Source organism: Carettochelys insculpta, chromosome 3 (assembly GCF_033958435.1).
Source record: "Carettochelys insculpta isolate YL-2023 chromosome 3, ASM3395843v1, whole genome shotgun sequence".
NCBI classification, from domain to species: domain Eukaryota; kingdom Metazoa; phylum Chordata; order Testudines; family Carettochelyidae; genus Carettochelys; species Carettochelys insculpta.
The window spans coordinates 164279323-164296854 of record NC_134139.1 but is presented as its reverse complement, the minus strand read 5'-3'; the positions used below and the strand labels follow the sequence as shown (position 1 = coordinate 164296854).

General features: G+C 42.2%; 1 protein-coding gene across 1 annotated transcript; it reads right to left on the bottom strand.

Moving 5' to 3' along the window:
• Window positions 1-4025: 4025 nt before the first annotated feature.
• GCM1 (glial cells missing transcription factor 1) lies at window positions 4026-13423 on the bottom strand. The gene is made up of 5 exons (XM_074988896.1): window positions 13334-13423; window positions 11342-11594; window positions 9391-9503; window positions 7603-7731; window positions 4026-4763 (listed from the first exon to the last, which is right to left on the bottom strand). Exons 1-5 carry the CDS (start codon window positions 13406-13408, stop codon window positions 4026-4028), a joined length of 1308 nt encoding a protein of 435 aa, XP_074844997.1. The 5' UTR covers window positions 13409-13423.
• Window positions 13424-17532: the final 4109 nt, after the last annotated feature.

The following is a 17532-nucleotide window of genomic DNA, read 5'->3' as shown; positions in this document are numbered from 1 at the left end:
GGAATTGTGAGGGGAGATGAGGCATTTCACCCAGGCTCTATGGATGCCAGTGGTTTTTTAAGGGGCCTAAAAGTTAGCTGACAGTGCTTGGTGTCACATTGCCAAGCTGTTCCAGGGTCAGATGTCCTGGGTGGCAGCTTCCAGAAGGCCCAACTGTGATGCTACTCTACCTCTTTCTTTTTTCCGTTTTTTGTTCTGCTCCCCTCTGATTGGCTAGATGTCTAATTTTTTCCCCCTCAACTGACTAGCAAGATGGGCCGCTCCTGATGCCAAAGTCCCTTTATGGATCTAGGCCTTAGTCTCCCTGTGCCTCAGTTCCCTGCGTAAATAATGGGGATAATGGCACTTTTACCTCACAGAAGTATCCCGAGCATAAATATATGGAAGATTGTGAGACACTCGTACTCGAACACTCTGACGGGGTGGGGCAAAGGGGGCAATTGCCCTCAGGCTGTTTTGAAATGCAGTGGATCACTGTGCCGCCACTGCACGTGTGGCTCGGGGTGAGCCTGGTGGGGACAGGGCTGACAGCTCTAAGCCCCACACTTTCTGCTCTTGGCTCTGCCCTTCTGGGCTCCCCTCCCACCTTACTTCTAGGCCCACGATGGCTGCTTATATTAGCATAGTAGGGCTCAGGTAAGTACCTACAATAGATTCGTCCCTAGGGTCTCTTCTTTAAATGCTACGTCAGATTTAAAAGCTGCAAAAGATCTGTGCATGTGTGAGAGAGACAGTCAGTCACAGTCTGACTATAAGCAACTGTGTTCTGTCAATAGAGATGGTGTCTGTAACGTCTTTAGGACGGCCCATGTATAGTCCTGACCAGAACGTGCACCCCCAAGAGACAACACCCAAAGACCTCCTCCCCTGTGCTTTATGCCGAGTCCGAGGCATTTTTTGGATAAGATTATGGGATTTTGGCACAAAGAGAGCATTTTTGCAACACAACCATGTTTAAAGCGTAAGTAGTAGTTCTGTAGCTCAGTGGTTTGCTCCTAGGAGCACACAGTAAGCTGGAAAACAGTGTTGTCCATGAAACGCTTATGTCCTTACTAACCTCTTTGTATCTCTGCTGCCTGTATTTACTAACAATGAAGTTATCCCTTACATCTTTAAAATAACTTCTTGAATGTGAAAGGCAGAATGTTGCAGAGGGCTTGTGCTGTGATATTCCCTGATGAATGCAATCCAAGCCCCTTCAAGCGTCCTCACTGTATGTGATCAGAAGAACTTTCACATCTTAATATGTTTTGATCTAGTTGCAAGACCAAAAAAAAAAAGATTTCGCTCCTTGTAGCCCTATCATTGTGGGTAAATTTAAATGTACTTGGCCAATTGCCTCATAGTTGGTTTCAAGAACTTAGAAACAAGAAAATATATGTTTCTTTTTGCAACATACGTCACTATTAAGTGGTGCATTTCAGTGCCATCCATGGGACTGGTATTTTGGTATTTCCACACCATGAGCCCGGGAATTGCAGAGCTGGCAACATAGTGCTCCAAAGAATTGATCATAGTGAAAGTGGCATGATTGCAAACAGAGTAGACCTTTCCATGGGCTCATGTGGGGTGGCTGCATCTGGTCCCAGACTTTTGGGGGCCCTGTGGTGGCCACCCAACCTCATCCTATGGATGGCAGGTGCAGGATTACCTGGGGCAGGTGGCAGGGCAGAAGACACAGTGGGTCACCTCCTCTCTGGTGTCCCTCTCCCCTCTCTTCCCCACTCACCAGGAGGCCACAACTCAGTACTTGGGTGCTGAGAGTGGTAAGGGTGTGGGGAAGGGAGGCCAGGGAGGAGGTGGTCCACTGTGGCTACTGCCCCACTGCCTGCCCCAGATAATCCCTGGTGGGAAGTCAGGGTGGGGGTGGGATGGGGTCTGTGGCACAGAGGGGGCACCTGGGACCCCGTGCTTGGGAGCACTGGGGAGGTTGCCCCGGGCCCTGTGCACATCTTGGGATGGCCCTGATTCCATACTCCTGAGCTTGCCTGGATTAGCAAAGGCTGAGTGAAGGGCTTGGGAATGGAAACTTGCAGATCTGAGTAGGCTTTGTGTAACTTCAGAAGAATTATTCAACCACTCTGTGCCCCAGTTTCTCCATCTGTAAAATGGGGATAATAGAACTTCCCTTCAAGCATCTTCTGAAATCCAGGTCTTTTATATTATGATGTGTTTTGGAAGGCCTTGTATCAATATCAAGTATTAGTTATTGTAACAATAGCTGTACTAAAGCCTAAGCAAATGTAGAGGCTGTGGAAAGAACAAAGGAACTGCAGTGCAGCACCAGATCAGTGGTTCCTTTAGCTCAGGATTCTGTCCCTGGCCAGGCTCTTCGCTAGGTGCTTTCCCAGCACAACAAGCCCACTGACTAGGTGGGCACAGGGCATTGTTGCCCTGGGGCCCAGCATTTCTACGGGGTCCAGAGCTCTGGCTGCTGCTGCTGCTGCTTTGAAACAATGTTGCAGTGCTGTTCTGCCACTCTGCATGGCTCTGAGCGGGACAGGACCGCGGGCTGAGCAGCACTATGGGCTGACTGCCCAAGGCCCTGCCCCTTCCGTGCTTAGCCCCACCCCTTCCCAGACCACGGAGCTTGGCACCTCCCCCACACCTTGTTCTGGGGGCCACCATGGCTGCCAGCCCCACCGCAGCAGAAACAGTTATAGAGAAACCAGCTCAAGAAAAAGTGCTTCCTCACCCCCATCAGTAAGTTACTGGAGTAAGTCCTGAATCAGGAGGTTTTACAGCCCTCCTTATTTTTGTATCTCATTGACTATCAGTGTGGCTATTGTCTGTAATGAAACTGAGCACAGAAATCCTCAGATCAACCTGATGAATAATAAAAAAAAATGTGCCAAATTATATGTTGGGGGCGACGGTGGTTGACTAAGTAGAAGGTTACTGAAATAGCCAACACCTACAAAGATGACTACCACACTTATTAGATTTATACAACATACCTGATCATGAAAGCTGCTGCAGACCCTTATATTTTACAAACCGCAATATATATTTTGAAACATTCCATAAATGTACTTTAGCCTGCTATTGTAAATGTCACTAAACTCCACCCTCACTGCGGAGCATATCATTTCCACAGCAGCTAAAGTACTTCAAAGAAGAAAGGGCAGAGTGTGCCTAAAGAAAGGAAACAGGCAAACAAAAGACAAATGATTAGACTGAACCTGTTTGACAGACACCAACTATTTCAGGGTATGGGGTACTATAACATTTTTATTGTCACTTATTTTGTAATACTCATGACCCAAGCTAGCAGCAATAAAACCTTATAGCATCTTACATCATATTTTCTGGCCATCACTTGTACGACTAGAGAGATGGACTCAAACAAAAAAGTTTGGATCTGGATTGCAAAGCTCAAGGATGTTTGGATCCAGGGTTTTGGTTCACCCTGTTATATTAATAAGAACCAGACAAGAAATGTGGATCTAGAACTGAACTTCCTCAGGGTGTCTGGGTCCAGAGCTATCGCTTCTCGTAATTGCAGCTAAGCTCCAACTGAGCCTAGAGCTTTGAAATACCACACAGCATGCTGTGGAGTGGAGAACAAGAGAATGGAATCCAAAGAGCAACAGTGGTTATATAAGTGAGGGAGGAAAAATACATGCACCAAGGGAAATACTAAGAATCTGTCAAATTTTTCAAAAGCGGTCACCTAAAAGTAGGCAGCCAAGTCCACATTATGGCACCTACACACCTGGCTTGATTTTTGTAAATTCTATCCGCCAATAGCACCCATTAAAATCAAGGTTGCATGATATAGATGTCAGGTGGAATAAGGGATAAATGTGTTCAAGGACTGTGGCTGCCTTAAACTGAAGTAAGGCAAGTTGCTGTGCTCTCTAAGCCTGCTTATCTCCCGCCTGGGAAAGTCTTTTGTACACCTCTCTAGAGAGAGGTAAAGGGCTGCCCAGTCCAAAAGGCAGCATCTTACATCCATGTGACACAGAGCAGAGAATTAGACCCACTTTTACAGGGACAAGGAAGAGGGGAAATTAGAAACCTGATCATCGTAAAGGGGAGAGACTAAAAAACATTTCGTTGTTGCAGTAATTGAGATTGGGGTATTTTCTTTCTTCTTCACTGTCCCATTCGCTTCCTTTCATGAGCAGTGAAGGCTGTGGGTGGTGGTGTGCAGAGTTCATAATGTGGTAGGGATCCTCTGGGGTGAGAGAGTTCAAAGAAGAAGGGATGTAGCCGCTGTTGTAATTCACATGCAATTTCCCTTCATACAAGTCCTCTCCGGATAGGCCTGTGTTAGCCCTGCAAGGATGGTAACTAGTCTTTGTTGCTAGTGGTATATTGGGAACATGTTGGATACTGGAGTCCATGTAATTTTGTGAAGATACGATGTCAGAGTGCAGATTAGCCAAAGATAAAACAGAACCATTGCAACAGTTGTCAGTACATGGATTTCTTTCAAAGGCCTGTGACTCTCCATAGTTAGCATACGTATTACACAAAGGAGGTCCAGACAGGTCTCCACTAGACAGGTCCATCCTGATGCCAATTTCTTTGCACATCTCATTGTATTTGTCACATCCTATTTCCTGAGAGTGCTCTGTTGGGTAAAGGGATCTTCCAAAACTGTACCTTTTGGCAAGAGGCAAACAATTATTTATTATTTGCTCTTCTGGGTTTTTGCCGATTAAATTTCCATCAAAACTACTGGGTGCTGTGCAGTTTTTCTGATTGGAAAGGAGTAAAGGCAAAGCTTCTTGCATTTGCATCTCACCTGTCTGGGACTTAAGAAGAAAAATAAATTATCAGTAATTAATTCAACAACAACAACAACAACAACAAAAAGAAATCCTTAAAACTAATCCAAAGCATATAATGCTCTTAATAGAAGCGACAAAAAAGATCCAGTCTGAGTACCAAAAGTATCTGAGTTTATATTTTTCTCTCCTGGCATTATGTTAATGTTATAGATCTATAATGGTGAATCTTAGTAGGCGGATGGTACAATATAAGCAAAATTTAAACTAGAAAGAAACCCACCAAAGTTGTTTGTCTGTTGTCTGTTTCTCCATAAGAGGAGCAGGGTTGGGGCCCCACACGATAAACAGCAAAGGAAAGCCATAGTTCAGAGAAACAAAAAGGATGGCCCTGGTGTTTGGATGCTAGTCTGGGACTTTTAAGATTTAGTTTTTCTACTTAGACACAGACTTCCTATGTGATCTTCAGCAAGTCACAAAACCACTCTGCCTTGTCTACAAAATGGAGATACTACTACTTCATATGGGGGTTGTGAAAACAAATACATTAAAGTGGAGTGTCCAGGATGCTATGCTGATAGGGGTCATGTAAGTATAAGAGATAGGTCAACCTCCACAGTCATTCTAAAGATTTTTTAGAAAATGTAGCTAGACTCAACTATTCAAGTGTAGCAAAATAATACTAGTTAATGAAATTGCTGTTTCAATTCATTTAGTATTGCAGAGACTACTTTACTTATTTCTTTGGAACTTGGCTGCCATCAGATAGGATGGATGTTGTTTTTTTAATCCCAATATCATTCTTCAGAAGTTTGTAGACGTATTACACCTTATTTTCAGTTGACATTTTTATTTCTTTAAAATTCAGAGCTTCACAAATGTTGGTTTCATTCAGTGAAGGTGCAGCACACTGAAAGTATTCTGCTAAACATAATTTCTGGGAGTTTTGCAATCTCTTTAAGTAGTCTAATTATTGGATTATAATTTTACAAGGTTTAGTTCCTTTCAGAACACCTTCTTTCTGTGTACATTTAATGATTAGTGTTTACAGTTCATTGTCATTTTACTTTGCATCCTTTTAATTATTGCTTTATGGCTTGATGGATCCAGCTGCAGTGAAACTCCTGTATGAAGAAATTCCACTGACTGTGCATTCTTGTGGGCCAAGCCCTGGCTTAGTTAAAGACCAAGTGGTGCCAAATGAAAAGTTGGGAAAAAAATCTATTAAAGTTATTCTATTTCTTGATCATATATTTTTTTATCATTCTCCTCTATTCTTTGAAAGTATTTTTTCTGCTTCAGCAAATTATTCTTCATCAGAAGTCAAAATCTTCTGTAACCTCACAACTAATTGTGGGGATTATCATTGTGTGACAATGGAAATGGACCATGATTGCAGGGAAAAGAAGAGGTGCAGAAACAATGAGCTTGAGAGAAACAGAGCCAGTTTGTCAACAAAACACTTTTATGGATTTACACCAAGTGAGGCTCTGTCCCAGATAACATGTATTTACGGAGTCTTGAGCCCAAGCCCTCATTGACTTTAAGGGGAGAAGAACTGAGAAGTGGACAGTAGAAGTTTTGCTTGAGATAGAACAGCAGGATTAGGTGCACAGGAAAAATGGCAAATGGGGACCAATCTTATTATGCGGTGGAAGAGCTGCAACAATGCAAATAAGGACAGAACTAAACCCATATGAATCCAGATAAATTGTCAGTTTTACACAAGGGCTCAATGGCTTTTTCAAAAGTTCAGATCCCCTGGTTCTTGTAATAGACATGAGCTGCCACAGCAATGCATCAAATATTCTCTCCCTCTTCCTTCAGAAGTCAGTATCTCCCACTGCCAGTCACACCTAAGCTCCATTTTGTCATAATCTTCCAGAATATTTTCACTAAAAGTCACTTAGCTTCCACACCAGTGTTTCACTCTGCTCAGTTTATCCTCCACTGTTTTATCTTTGACTCCATTCCTTGGAGCTTCAAGGACTGAGATTCCCCTCATTCTTCCATACAGAACTGAGAGGTAGTTAGCTCCCTCTGAAAACTATTAATTGAATCCCTCAGCAGCCAGAAGGTGCATCAGTGTCTAACACCTTGACCTGAGATGTGTCACCGTCTTTTGTTCAAAAAACGGCAGGGACAGCGGGGTCCTTGTGATACACAAGTACCTATAATGAGACTTTTCTCAAAGAACGCAGATAAATTCACACCAGGGATAGCTCTGCTGACCAAACTAACTTCCTTATTCTGGACTGAATTATAGTCATGAGATCTGTGCATGGATGCTGCCCTCTGGGCATGTGGTTCTCACCATTTCCAAATGAGGGCTTGAACAGCCATCTCTGTATCATCCTCCTTGTTGCACTGCAAAAAGCTCTCCCAGGGTCTAGAAATACTCATGTGGGAAGGAGTCTGGAAAAGGCTCGGTATGGATGTATTTTATTCCTCACCCTCTCTGCTGAGGCCTACATAGCAAATGGGGAATGTTTTGGCAATACTGTGGAATGGCATGAGCAGATAGAGGCGGTGATGGTGGGATGAAACCTAGATCTTCTACACAGCCTACATGTGGATAATTCTATGTCTCTGTGGATCCTTGCAAGATACACAGCCCGGGGATTTACAGGTTATTTTGGTAAAACTTCAGCTCTTCCTGCAGGCTGAGAGCCCCCGACAACACAACAATCTGGGGAGAACCACAAAGACAGATGTTTCCTCTTCTGTGGGCTTTTCTAAGGGAGGGGAGAATCTGGCCGTAGTTTTTATTCAGTGATAGGTGTGCCACGGTAACCTGTGTAGCATGGCACATAGATCAAGCGACAATTGAGCCCTCTGTGTTTTGTATATTAATAATAAATATTACCTCAGCCTCCTGGCCTCTTTTTAGTCTTGGAGAGATGGAATAAATAGCTGTATGTGCTTTCTGTATTGATCTTCTTGCTTCTGCTTCTAGTTTTGTTTCTGGTCTTGGGTGATCATGGGCCCCCTTAGCCTTTAGAGAGGAATGGGTTAAGCAAGTTGAAAACAGCATAAGCAGCAAGTGTAAGAGTTTCAGAACATACGTGTTTAAAACCCACATAGGTTACCGAGTGGTTAAAGCCTTTCGCCTCACAAGGTGTATGCAACTCAGCAAAATGGAACAGGGTGGTCCGCTGAGCAGCAAGCACAAAACTATTGCATAACATGTACAGCCAGGGCTCTTACCAACAGACCAGGGTTGCTTCCACACAGAACTTACACCTGTGGGGAAGCTTCCCTCTCTGGAGTGTGCCAGTTCCATTCATTCTTTAATGAACACAGCCATATCTTTCAAAACGGAGAACATATATATGCTATGGTTCATCAAAGAATTAATTGTCACCTCTATTTCTTTGAGGAGTAACGATGTAAACATCAATACGTTAGTTACTAACACTAAATAGTTTGGTCAGGTCTCCAGCAGCTGCGAAGACCTGGAGGAGAGAAAGATAGTTCAGAACTTAGCCTTGGACTTAAGAGACTGGAACTGTTCTGCTCCCACCTTTCCTTGGTGACTTTAGGAGAGTCACGTAGCTTCTCTGTGCCTCAGTTCCCTATTAGTAAAATGTGGGTAACAGCACTGCCCAGCCAGTGAGAGCAGTGTTCTCAGAACAAATATGGCAAACACTGTGAGGTGCTCATATACGATGGTAATGCAGTATAAGTACAGTACTTACAAACAAAACTCCTGCAAATTTCCCGAAGGGTCAGAGTAAAGCTTTAAAATTGTAGTCAAGACCTGACCCATCATCTAAATTTTTGCAGAGTTGGTACTAAATACTAGCCAAGTATTGCATGTTTATGATGGACTACCACTTACAAAGTGTGGGGTATGACTCCTCACTGCCGTAAGAAACCCTTAGTCTTGGGTGGTGCATTCTGAGAAGGGTGTAAGACCAAACCAGCATTTCTGAAACTGTAAGGGTCAACGGTTTATCCTATAATATTTTATATTATGAGTGCACTGCAGATGGGAGAACATGTCCCTGCCTGGAGAGAGACCTGCTAGATCTGTTCTAGACAGTATGCTAAAAATAAATAGTGTGGATGTTAATCACAAGTCCACCTGAACCCCTCCCCTGCCAAGGTCCTTACTCAAGTGGCTATTCAGTGCCATCACCTGTGTCACACTTGTTTTTAGCAGGCTAGCTCAAGCAGATCTAGTCCCTGTCTATCTACCCAGGCTGGGAAGCAAACTCACAGCTGCAGTGGAGACTTACCCTTATGTGCTTGAGCCGAAGCCTGCTAAAATCAATGGAAAGACTCCCATGGGTTTTGAGGGGAAGGGATAGCTCAGTGATTTTAGCATTGGCCTGCTAAATCCAGGGTTGTGAGTTTAATCCTTGAGGGGGCCATTTAGGGACCTGGGGCAAATAGATTTAAAAAAAAAAGGGTGGGATGGTGCTTGGTCTTGCCAAGAGGGTAGGGGACTGGACTTAATGACCTCGTGAGGTCCCTTCCAGTTCTATGAGATGTGTGTATGGGCTTTGGGAGAGACATATGTGAAAAAGTATGATGCATTACAAAGTAATGATAATATAAAATATTTATCTGGTAGACAAAGAAATATTTTTAGTTCACTCCATAAAATACCTTTCTAAAGTGTTTGTCATTAAACCAGTTTTACACCTACCTGAAAAAATATGAATGGCCCTTCACGCCTCCAGAAGTTGGTGACAGGGTACCCACCATGCCCTCGGCAGGAAATGAGCTTCAAAGGGCCATTGCAGTTTGGGCAGCATTTTCCTGGAAAAAGGGTAGGAGGATACATTTTCATCTGGGCAGGGGATCTAGCAGTCAGATGAATCCAATCTGTGAAAATTGTTACCACACTGTGTTGTGTGCTCAGAAGATGCCTTGAATAGAACTGTGCAAAAAAAAAAAACCCTTTCGTACCTTCTGTCGACAGATTGCTCTTGTGTAGATATATCCATAGTGAAAAATTGAACATTGGCAAAGAATGGCCTTTGTTCCATTTTATAGTTCAAGGTGACCTGCAATGGACATTTCTAAACATTGTACCAGTTAGGTTTTTCAATGAATTGTTTAAAAAGGGGCAATGAGCATTTTGGGCAATGCAGGTTTTGGTTTTCTGATTGGTTAAAAGTTTTCAGAAATCTTTCCACTGGAAAATGTTGATTCAGTAAAATAAACATTTTGTCAAACTCCACCAATATAATTAAAATGCTCAGTGAAAAATTACCATAAGAACAGCCGTTTTGGGTCAGCTCAAAGGCCTATCTAGCCATTCCAATAACAGCCAATGCCAGGTATTTCAGAGGGAGTGAAGGGAATAGGCAATGATCCAGTGATCTATCATCTGTACAGAGGCTAGAGACATTCAGAGCACAGGGCTGACTCCCTGACCATCCTGGGTAAAACTCATTGATGGACTTGTCCTCCATGAACTTATCTAGTTCTTTTTTAAACCCTGATATAATTGTCCTTCACAACATACCCTGGCAACGAGTTCCATGGGTTGCCTGTACATTCAAGTGCCTTGTTTCATCTTAAGCATTTTAACTAATACAATATTTTGAATTATAAAGTTGAAACAAACTACTTTAATCTTATCAAAACAATAAGGTTTGATTGGGTCATTTAGATATTTCTGTAACTTTTTTTTTTGGCAATTCTCTTTTGTGAGGAATTTAGAAATGTTGACTTTCCATTGTTATTTGGGATGAAAGGAAATTTTGAAATGTCAGAATTTCCTGAGGAATGGGGATTCCAAATTTCAACCACCTCTATTTAAAAATATCAGGAATTTCCAGTCTGATCTTTCCTGGTTTGGCTGGTGATTCTGTCTGAGAGCTCAGGGATGTTTATTACCGGTTCCAACACAAATTTGGTCTAATTTTATTTTTGAATAAAACAAATTTCAATGGATAATATAGATTTCATTTTTAAGTATTTAAAGTGTTCATTGATTTAAATTTGTTAACCAGGACAAATAATAATAAATAATAATAATAAAGGAATTTTTAACAACAACAACTTCTCAGTTACTCAGCTTTTGCATTGTCCCTTTTTTCAGGAATTTTTCCTGTTACCATATAGAGTCTTCTAATACAGACTGGCTCTGAATTTCCAACACAAAAGCAAGTAAAATAAATCCAAATACCTTTTCTTTAGAAAAATATTTCTACATCATTAAAAATATCACCTCATTTTTTTTCCTTCGGAGGTCACCTTTACATTAAAATAGTTTCCTGTGGAAGGGAAGTTCCTGTGCAGATTAGGGTACAGGAACTCATCTGTGCCACACTGGATATCAAGCCTTACTTAAAGCAAAATAGACAGGACATGCTGACTTTTAAGACTAGCCAGTCTGTAAATTAAAGTTTTGAGAAGCGAAATCAGTAAAAATAAAAAGGAATCGTATTTCATTAGATTTCTTCTCAAATATGCAAGTTGTATTTAATTATAAGAAATACTGTTGCAATCCCAGTGAGAAAGAATGGATGATGTAATAAGTCTCTTCCATCTTTAATTCCTGTCATATTATAATAATTTGTTAGCTAGGATAGGATATTAATAAGAGACCCATGGCAGGTGTTGCCATCCCACAGAGACATACTTACTTTGCTGTTTTTGCCTGGCTTTATCACATATGGCTGGTCTCAGATATATCTTCCTCCCATCAGCAGCTAAGCAGTCGTTGCTGCAGACCACTACCCCAAGGCAGGACTTTTTTAAGATCCTAGAGTTGTGGTTATTGGTGTTTCTCATCGCCCAGCTACTCAGATGCCTCTGAGCATTTTTATCATCCAAGCTATAGATATGCTTTACATAGGAATCTGGCCATTCCTGAAACCGATCTGTTTGTTTCACATCCTGTTAAGAACCCAAAGAATGCCACATTTTAGGCAAGAAGAGACAGTAGTTTCTCAATTTGAGGATGATAAGCTAGATCTTTGTCACTCTTGCAGCATGTAGCAGTTCTACAGCCAGGCTAATCAGTAACTGGAGGATTCCTTCTGTGTGGGTTTGGGGGATGGCTGGGGAAAAGAACAATGACTGCTGTTCCATACACCTAATTGTTTTTGTTGCTCTTCTCTCCCCCTGTTCCAATTCTGATATATCTTGTTTGAGATAGGGTGACCAGAATGGAATAATACCATCCCCTTGCCTTACAGTGATATTGTGAAGATGAATTCACTAGTGCTGGTACAGCACTCAGATATTATAGTTCCAAACCACTGAGAAAATTACTAATTATGTGTTCAGAACATGTGTGAATGGTACGTAGTAAATAAGAGGCTCAACAGAGAAGATGAAATAGAATATTGAATAGCTGCTTCATCCAACCAGTGGGCCAGACAGCTAGTGAAACTTCAGTACCACTAATTCTTATAACATAGACAGTTATTTCCCCTACAGCAGACCCTTGATTTAATAGACTAATGGGGGGAAGGGGCATCCAGTAATGCCGAAGTCTGTTATAGCCAAATGGTTATACTGTATGATGATACACTGATCTTCCCAGCCCATCGCTCACTCCTGTCCTCTGCCCCTTTCTTCTACCTCCATCTCCCTCTTCCTCTCCCAATTACCAGGAAAGGAGCTGAATGCCGGCCTGGTTCCTTTCACCTCCTGTAGCTCTCAGCACTGCAGGTCCTCCAGCCCCCATCTCCGAGCCGCCCACGCAAAGGTAGAGCGTGTCCACCCCGAGCCTGCCAGTGGGCAGCATCCTCTGATGCCATGGCTGCTGCTCAGCACCATTGCAGGCGGCAGTGGTCAGTCGCCGACGTGCTCCATGGGGTTGGGGGAGAAGAGCTCCTGTGTCCTGCTGCAGCACACCCCCCACCCTGGGGCTTCTCTGACCCAGGTGGCCCCAGCTGCTCTGGCAGCCTCTCACCCCTGCAGCAGCTCTGGTGAGTCTCTGGCGTTGATTGGGGGTGCGTGTGAAGGGGCTGGCAGACGGTGTTCGTTATCTCTGAAGTGTGTTATTTCGCGGTCCGTTAACTTGAGGGCTTACCGCACAGCAGGGTCACAACATACATGAGGGTTTCGTATTCAGAACCCTCACAAATGTTGATTTTCGCAAAAGGGGGCGGGCTCAGAACCCTGGGGAAGTTGCAGCTGCCAGTGCTCTGGGGAAATCGTGGCTGTCTGTGCTCCAGCCCTGGAGCCTTGGGGAAGCCACGGCAGCCACCAGCACTCCCACTCCCAGAGCCTTGGGGAAGCTACGGCAGTGCCGGCCCCTGAGCCCCAGGGAAGCTGAGGCAGCCACTGGTGCTCCTGGACCCTGAGCCCCAGGAAGCGGCTGACTCCTGCCTGGGGCCCTGGGGGAGCGGAGCAGGTACCGAGCCACTAGCAACTAATTCAGTTGGCAAACATTAAATTCACAAACATGGGGACCATACAGTATATAATTCAAGGATATGTGTATGAATCGCTAAATGGTTTACTGAATAATTTTCTAGCTTTTCAATAAAGTGTCTGCTTTTGCCATCGGAGTCTGGATACTGGGGAAATGGCAAATGAGGAAAGATGATAAAATGTGGATGTTTCAGAAGATGTCCCATGACTAAATGAACTTCTAAAATGCCTTCTAAAACATACACGCATACCTGAGGCAGTTTGGTGTCATTGATATCCCAGCTTGTCATTTCCCCACTTCGAGAAGCAGAGTCCTCCAGGTCCATAATGTCATCTGCAGCTTTCAGCCTTTCTGAATTCCTTCCCAAACTTAGCAAGCAAATCTCCACTGCTTTCTTTTGAAGTTGACTAGCTGTCACCACTCTCAGGCAATTTACACTGAGGAAGCTGTTTCCTGAAGCTAAGCGATAGAGAGGCTGCCCATTAAAGATAAAAATCAGTGTTCTTCTGCCAGAAAAACTTGTTCCATTAAAAGTTTTGCAAGCAGGCAAGGCAATGGAAAATATAGCTTTGAGATAGATTGTGGTCATATGGAGGCATCATTAACTGAAAGCACATCGGGGAGTTTATCAATGGTTTTGTTTTGCTCATTCACCTTGCAGTCCAAATTCATGTTCGTGTAACTCCACTTCCACACTTCTATGTAAGTGAGATCAGAATCAGGCCCTATATTTTCAGAGTCAAAATGATTCAGAAGAACTTGCTAAGGCCTCTTTTTTTCTTGTTAGTTACATACTGTATGTTACAAAGGTGAGGAACAATAGTCGCCCCGTCATGCCATTTCAATTGAAATGGTGCTTAGTCATTTAAAAAAATGCACGTCTCTGAGTGTCCATCAGCTAAAAAGTGGGTGGAACTGGGCAGGCTTCATGCACTTCTCTGTGTCAACTAACTGACAAACGAAGAGAATTTAGGATATTAGTTTAAAATGATGGGCTACGGTTACACTAGCGAGTTTTGCTAACAAAACCCAGTCCACAAAACTGATCCAACGTCCACACCCATGATGCATTTTGTTGATAGCTTGTTGACAAAACTCAGCTCTTTCGCTAGCAGTGTTCTACCTCTTGGCCATGAGGCATAATGCTGCTGTTAACAGATTCTGTCAACAAAAAAGCTATGTAGAAGCTAGGCGAGTGGGGGGAGGGGTGGGCCTTCTCTTGACAGACAGGGCATCCACAATAATGGACGGCCCTGTCTGCTGTGCTTCTGGGTGCTTCTTCTGCTGAGAGAGTGGCCAGGCAATCTGCAGTCTGGCCTCTCTGTCGACAGAGTGGATCGCTTTTCCGATTGACCGCGTCTACACAGCCCCATCCCTTCTGGAAGAGCCATGGTAACGAGCAAAGGGGAATATTCAAACAAGGTGCAGATTTAAATATCTCATGCCTCATTTACATATTTCCACAAGATTTCGCTCCCAGAAGACCCCTTTCTGGAAGCTACAGAGACGTGTAAATGAGGCCCTTCCATAAGGACTCCCCATCTGAAAGCCCCCTTATTACTCAAATTTTTCAGGAATACGGGTTCATTTCGGGGAAGAGGGGAGAAGGTTCCTTCCAGAAGGGCCTTATCTACACATCTCTGTAGCTTCCGGAAGGGACTCTTCCAGAAGTGAAATTTCATGGGAATGTGCAAATGAGGTGCAAGAGATTTAAATCTACACCTTGTTCGAATATTCCCCTTTGCTCATTACCATGCCCCTTCCAGAAGGGAGGGGTGTGTGTAGACATGGCCATTGGCTTTTGTGTGTGGCTGCACTCTGTCAACATAAGTTTTGTCAGGAAACCTCTTCCAACGATGAATTCTGTTGACAGAGCTCTGTAGAGTAACCGTAGCCACGGTGGGCATCCCATACATTTCACATGTAGCAACCTATGTTTTCCAGTCATAATGTCAATATCCGGAAAACATAGCACCACATCAGCAATGCAAACTTTTATAAACGTCTTTTTTTTTTCTCTTTAGGGAAATCATTATTATTTCTGAGCAAGAAGGTCACTCTAAAAAGTATGAGCTGGCTCCTCAGCTGGGGGAAACTGAGTTTCATTATCTTCAATGAAGTTACTTGTACTGATACCATCTAAGGATCAGATACAGCATGCTGAGTGGTGAAATATATAACTGTGGCATAATAAAGTATTAGGGAGTGTTTCTAACAATTGGAATAGGATACTGGGAGCCATTTTCTTACTATTTATTTTGTTATTGGCTATGCTAGAGACAAGAGCTTGGAGTAGTGCTTCAGTTTACCTAGCTAAGAAATGGGTGTGATAATACCTCACAGGTATGCTATGAGGCTCAGTGAATATTTGTAAAACACTTTGAGATCCATGGATAAAGATAAATAAACATAAATATCATAAACAATATAGTCAAAGTATTACTCCCCAAAAATCAGAACATACCAATTGTAAAATAAGAAGGAGATTGCATATTACTATGATTGGATATTCACAGAAAAATGTTTTCAAAAAGACACTAAACATGACTTTTGGCATTTAACATTAATCGCTTAATGATTTGAATTGGCAATTTAATTCTTACCAAGCAACTAAATCATTTTTGCTAAAGAAAAGATGATGCTATTAGAATGATCTCATTCTGAGAAAAGCTGCTTTCCAACACAGAACATACAAAAGGCTATAGGAAACATCAGGTCTTCATATCGTGTCATATTATAATATGAGAGCTAACTGTCATTCCTGTAAACAGGGGCAGTAAAATTAGAACAGATAATCTAACATGTAAATTGCATTGGAAAACTGTGTTGTATTTATGAAACAAATTATCCTTGAATATTAACCACCCTTGAATATTAAATGACCTGTTATATGCTTCAGAAAGGCAATCAAATTCTTTATTCAATTACTTTTCAAAATAAACTGGCTTGAAAACTGATTTTTAATATTTTTCTTCATTAGCATGAATCCTTAATTTATAATGTACTAATTTCCTTTTACGTTGGTTTGCCAAAGAAAAAAAGCATAACTAAATATTGCTTTATAATTCAGTGAATGACAGTGACTAATTAATACAGCATGAGACAGTTGCAGCAAACAATTTTTGTACAGTTGGTTCTTGGTATGCACTGAAATATTTCCAAAACTTCGAGTAATTGACTTGCTCTATGGCGTTTTAATTATTTTGATTACTATATATTTATCTTCTTACTGAAGTACATCAACATTATAAAATCTAAATTTTAATCTATGGTAAATAAGTTTATATACTTCTGTTTTGTTTGTTTTTCTTTTTAAAAAAAAAAAAGCAATCCTCTTAGGATTTCTGTGGCATACCTTACCTCCTTAACTTCTCACCTGGACGAAACTGATGCAGTGTCATCTGAATGAAGAGATTCTTTGAGGGCAGAGCTCTGAGGCTTCTATCACTTAGCAACTCTCAGTAGCTGTACTCTATTCCATGATCAGATACTATATGCTAATATGCTCTGTCTGCTATCCAATCAAAACTTAGATGTTCACAGCCAACAACAGGTAAAAAAACCTTGTAAAGAATCCAGACTGACTCAATTACAGTATTAGGAGGATGGGAGGTTGAGATCAGGGTTCCGGTTCATATTTCATATTGTCTCTCACATAAATGGTAGCACACTCCTTTAATATTCAGGTAGTCAGTCTGTATTTGTGTGCTGTAGAATACTAACAGGAAGGCAGCAACATTTGCAGGTGACAAAGTTATTCAGGTTAGTCAGTTCCAGAGAGAATTGTGTTGAAATTCAGAGGAAAGTGGACAAATAACACAATGGCCAATGAAGTTATGTGTTGGTAAATATAAAGTAGTTCCTGCTGCAAGGAAACAGCTAAATGTTTAATATACTCACAGAGTTCTAAATACATTATATCAGCTCAGGAAAAAGACGAGGTGACTAATGTGGACAGCTTGGGAATGACTTCTGTTCAACAGAAAGCAACACTCAAAAAGCTATGAGATATGAGGATATATAAGGATCAGCGTGGAGAATAAACATAAAATATTAGAAGTCCATTATAAACCAGTGCTGTGGTCTCATGTAATATACTGCGCAGTACTGGCCTCCTCTTCAAAAGGACATTGTATAGTAGGAAGGGGTTCAAAGACAGACAGTAAAGCAACTAGGCGCACAACAAAACTCTTTGGATATGTCTATGCTAGAGAGTTTGTGAACAAAACCGGGGTTTTGTTGACAAAACTCATGGAGCATCTACACACAAAATGTGTTGTGTTGAGAATCTGTTGACAAAACGCAGCACTTCCGCCAACAGTGTTCTGCCTCTCCACAATGAGGAATAACACCTTTGTCATCAGTTTCTGTCTACAAAAAAGATGCTCTGGGGGATTCTCTGTTGACAGTCAGGGCTTCCAGTTCACTGGGCAGCCCCATTTGCTGGGC

What these genes read in the sequence shown, in the direction of transcription:
- GCM1 (XM_074988896.1), bottom strand. Translation starts at nt 13,408, where the DNA reads ATGGACCTGGAGGACTCTGCTTCTCGAAGTGGGGAAATGACAAGCTGG. An exon ending in AGCCAGGCAAAAACAGCAAA is followed by an intron (nt 9,504 to 11,341) that starts GTAAGTATGTCT and finishes CCCTTTTTCCAG; the next exon opens with GAAAATGCTGCCCAAACTGC. An exon ending in AAAGAGGCCAGGAGGCTGAG is followed by an intron (nt 4,764 to 7,602) that starts GTAATATTTATT and finishes TTTCTTCTTAAG; the next exon opens with TCCCAGACAGGTGAGATGCA.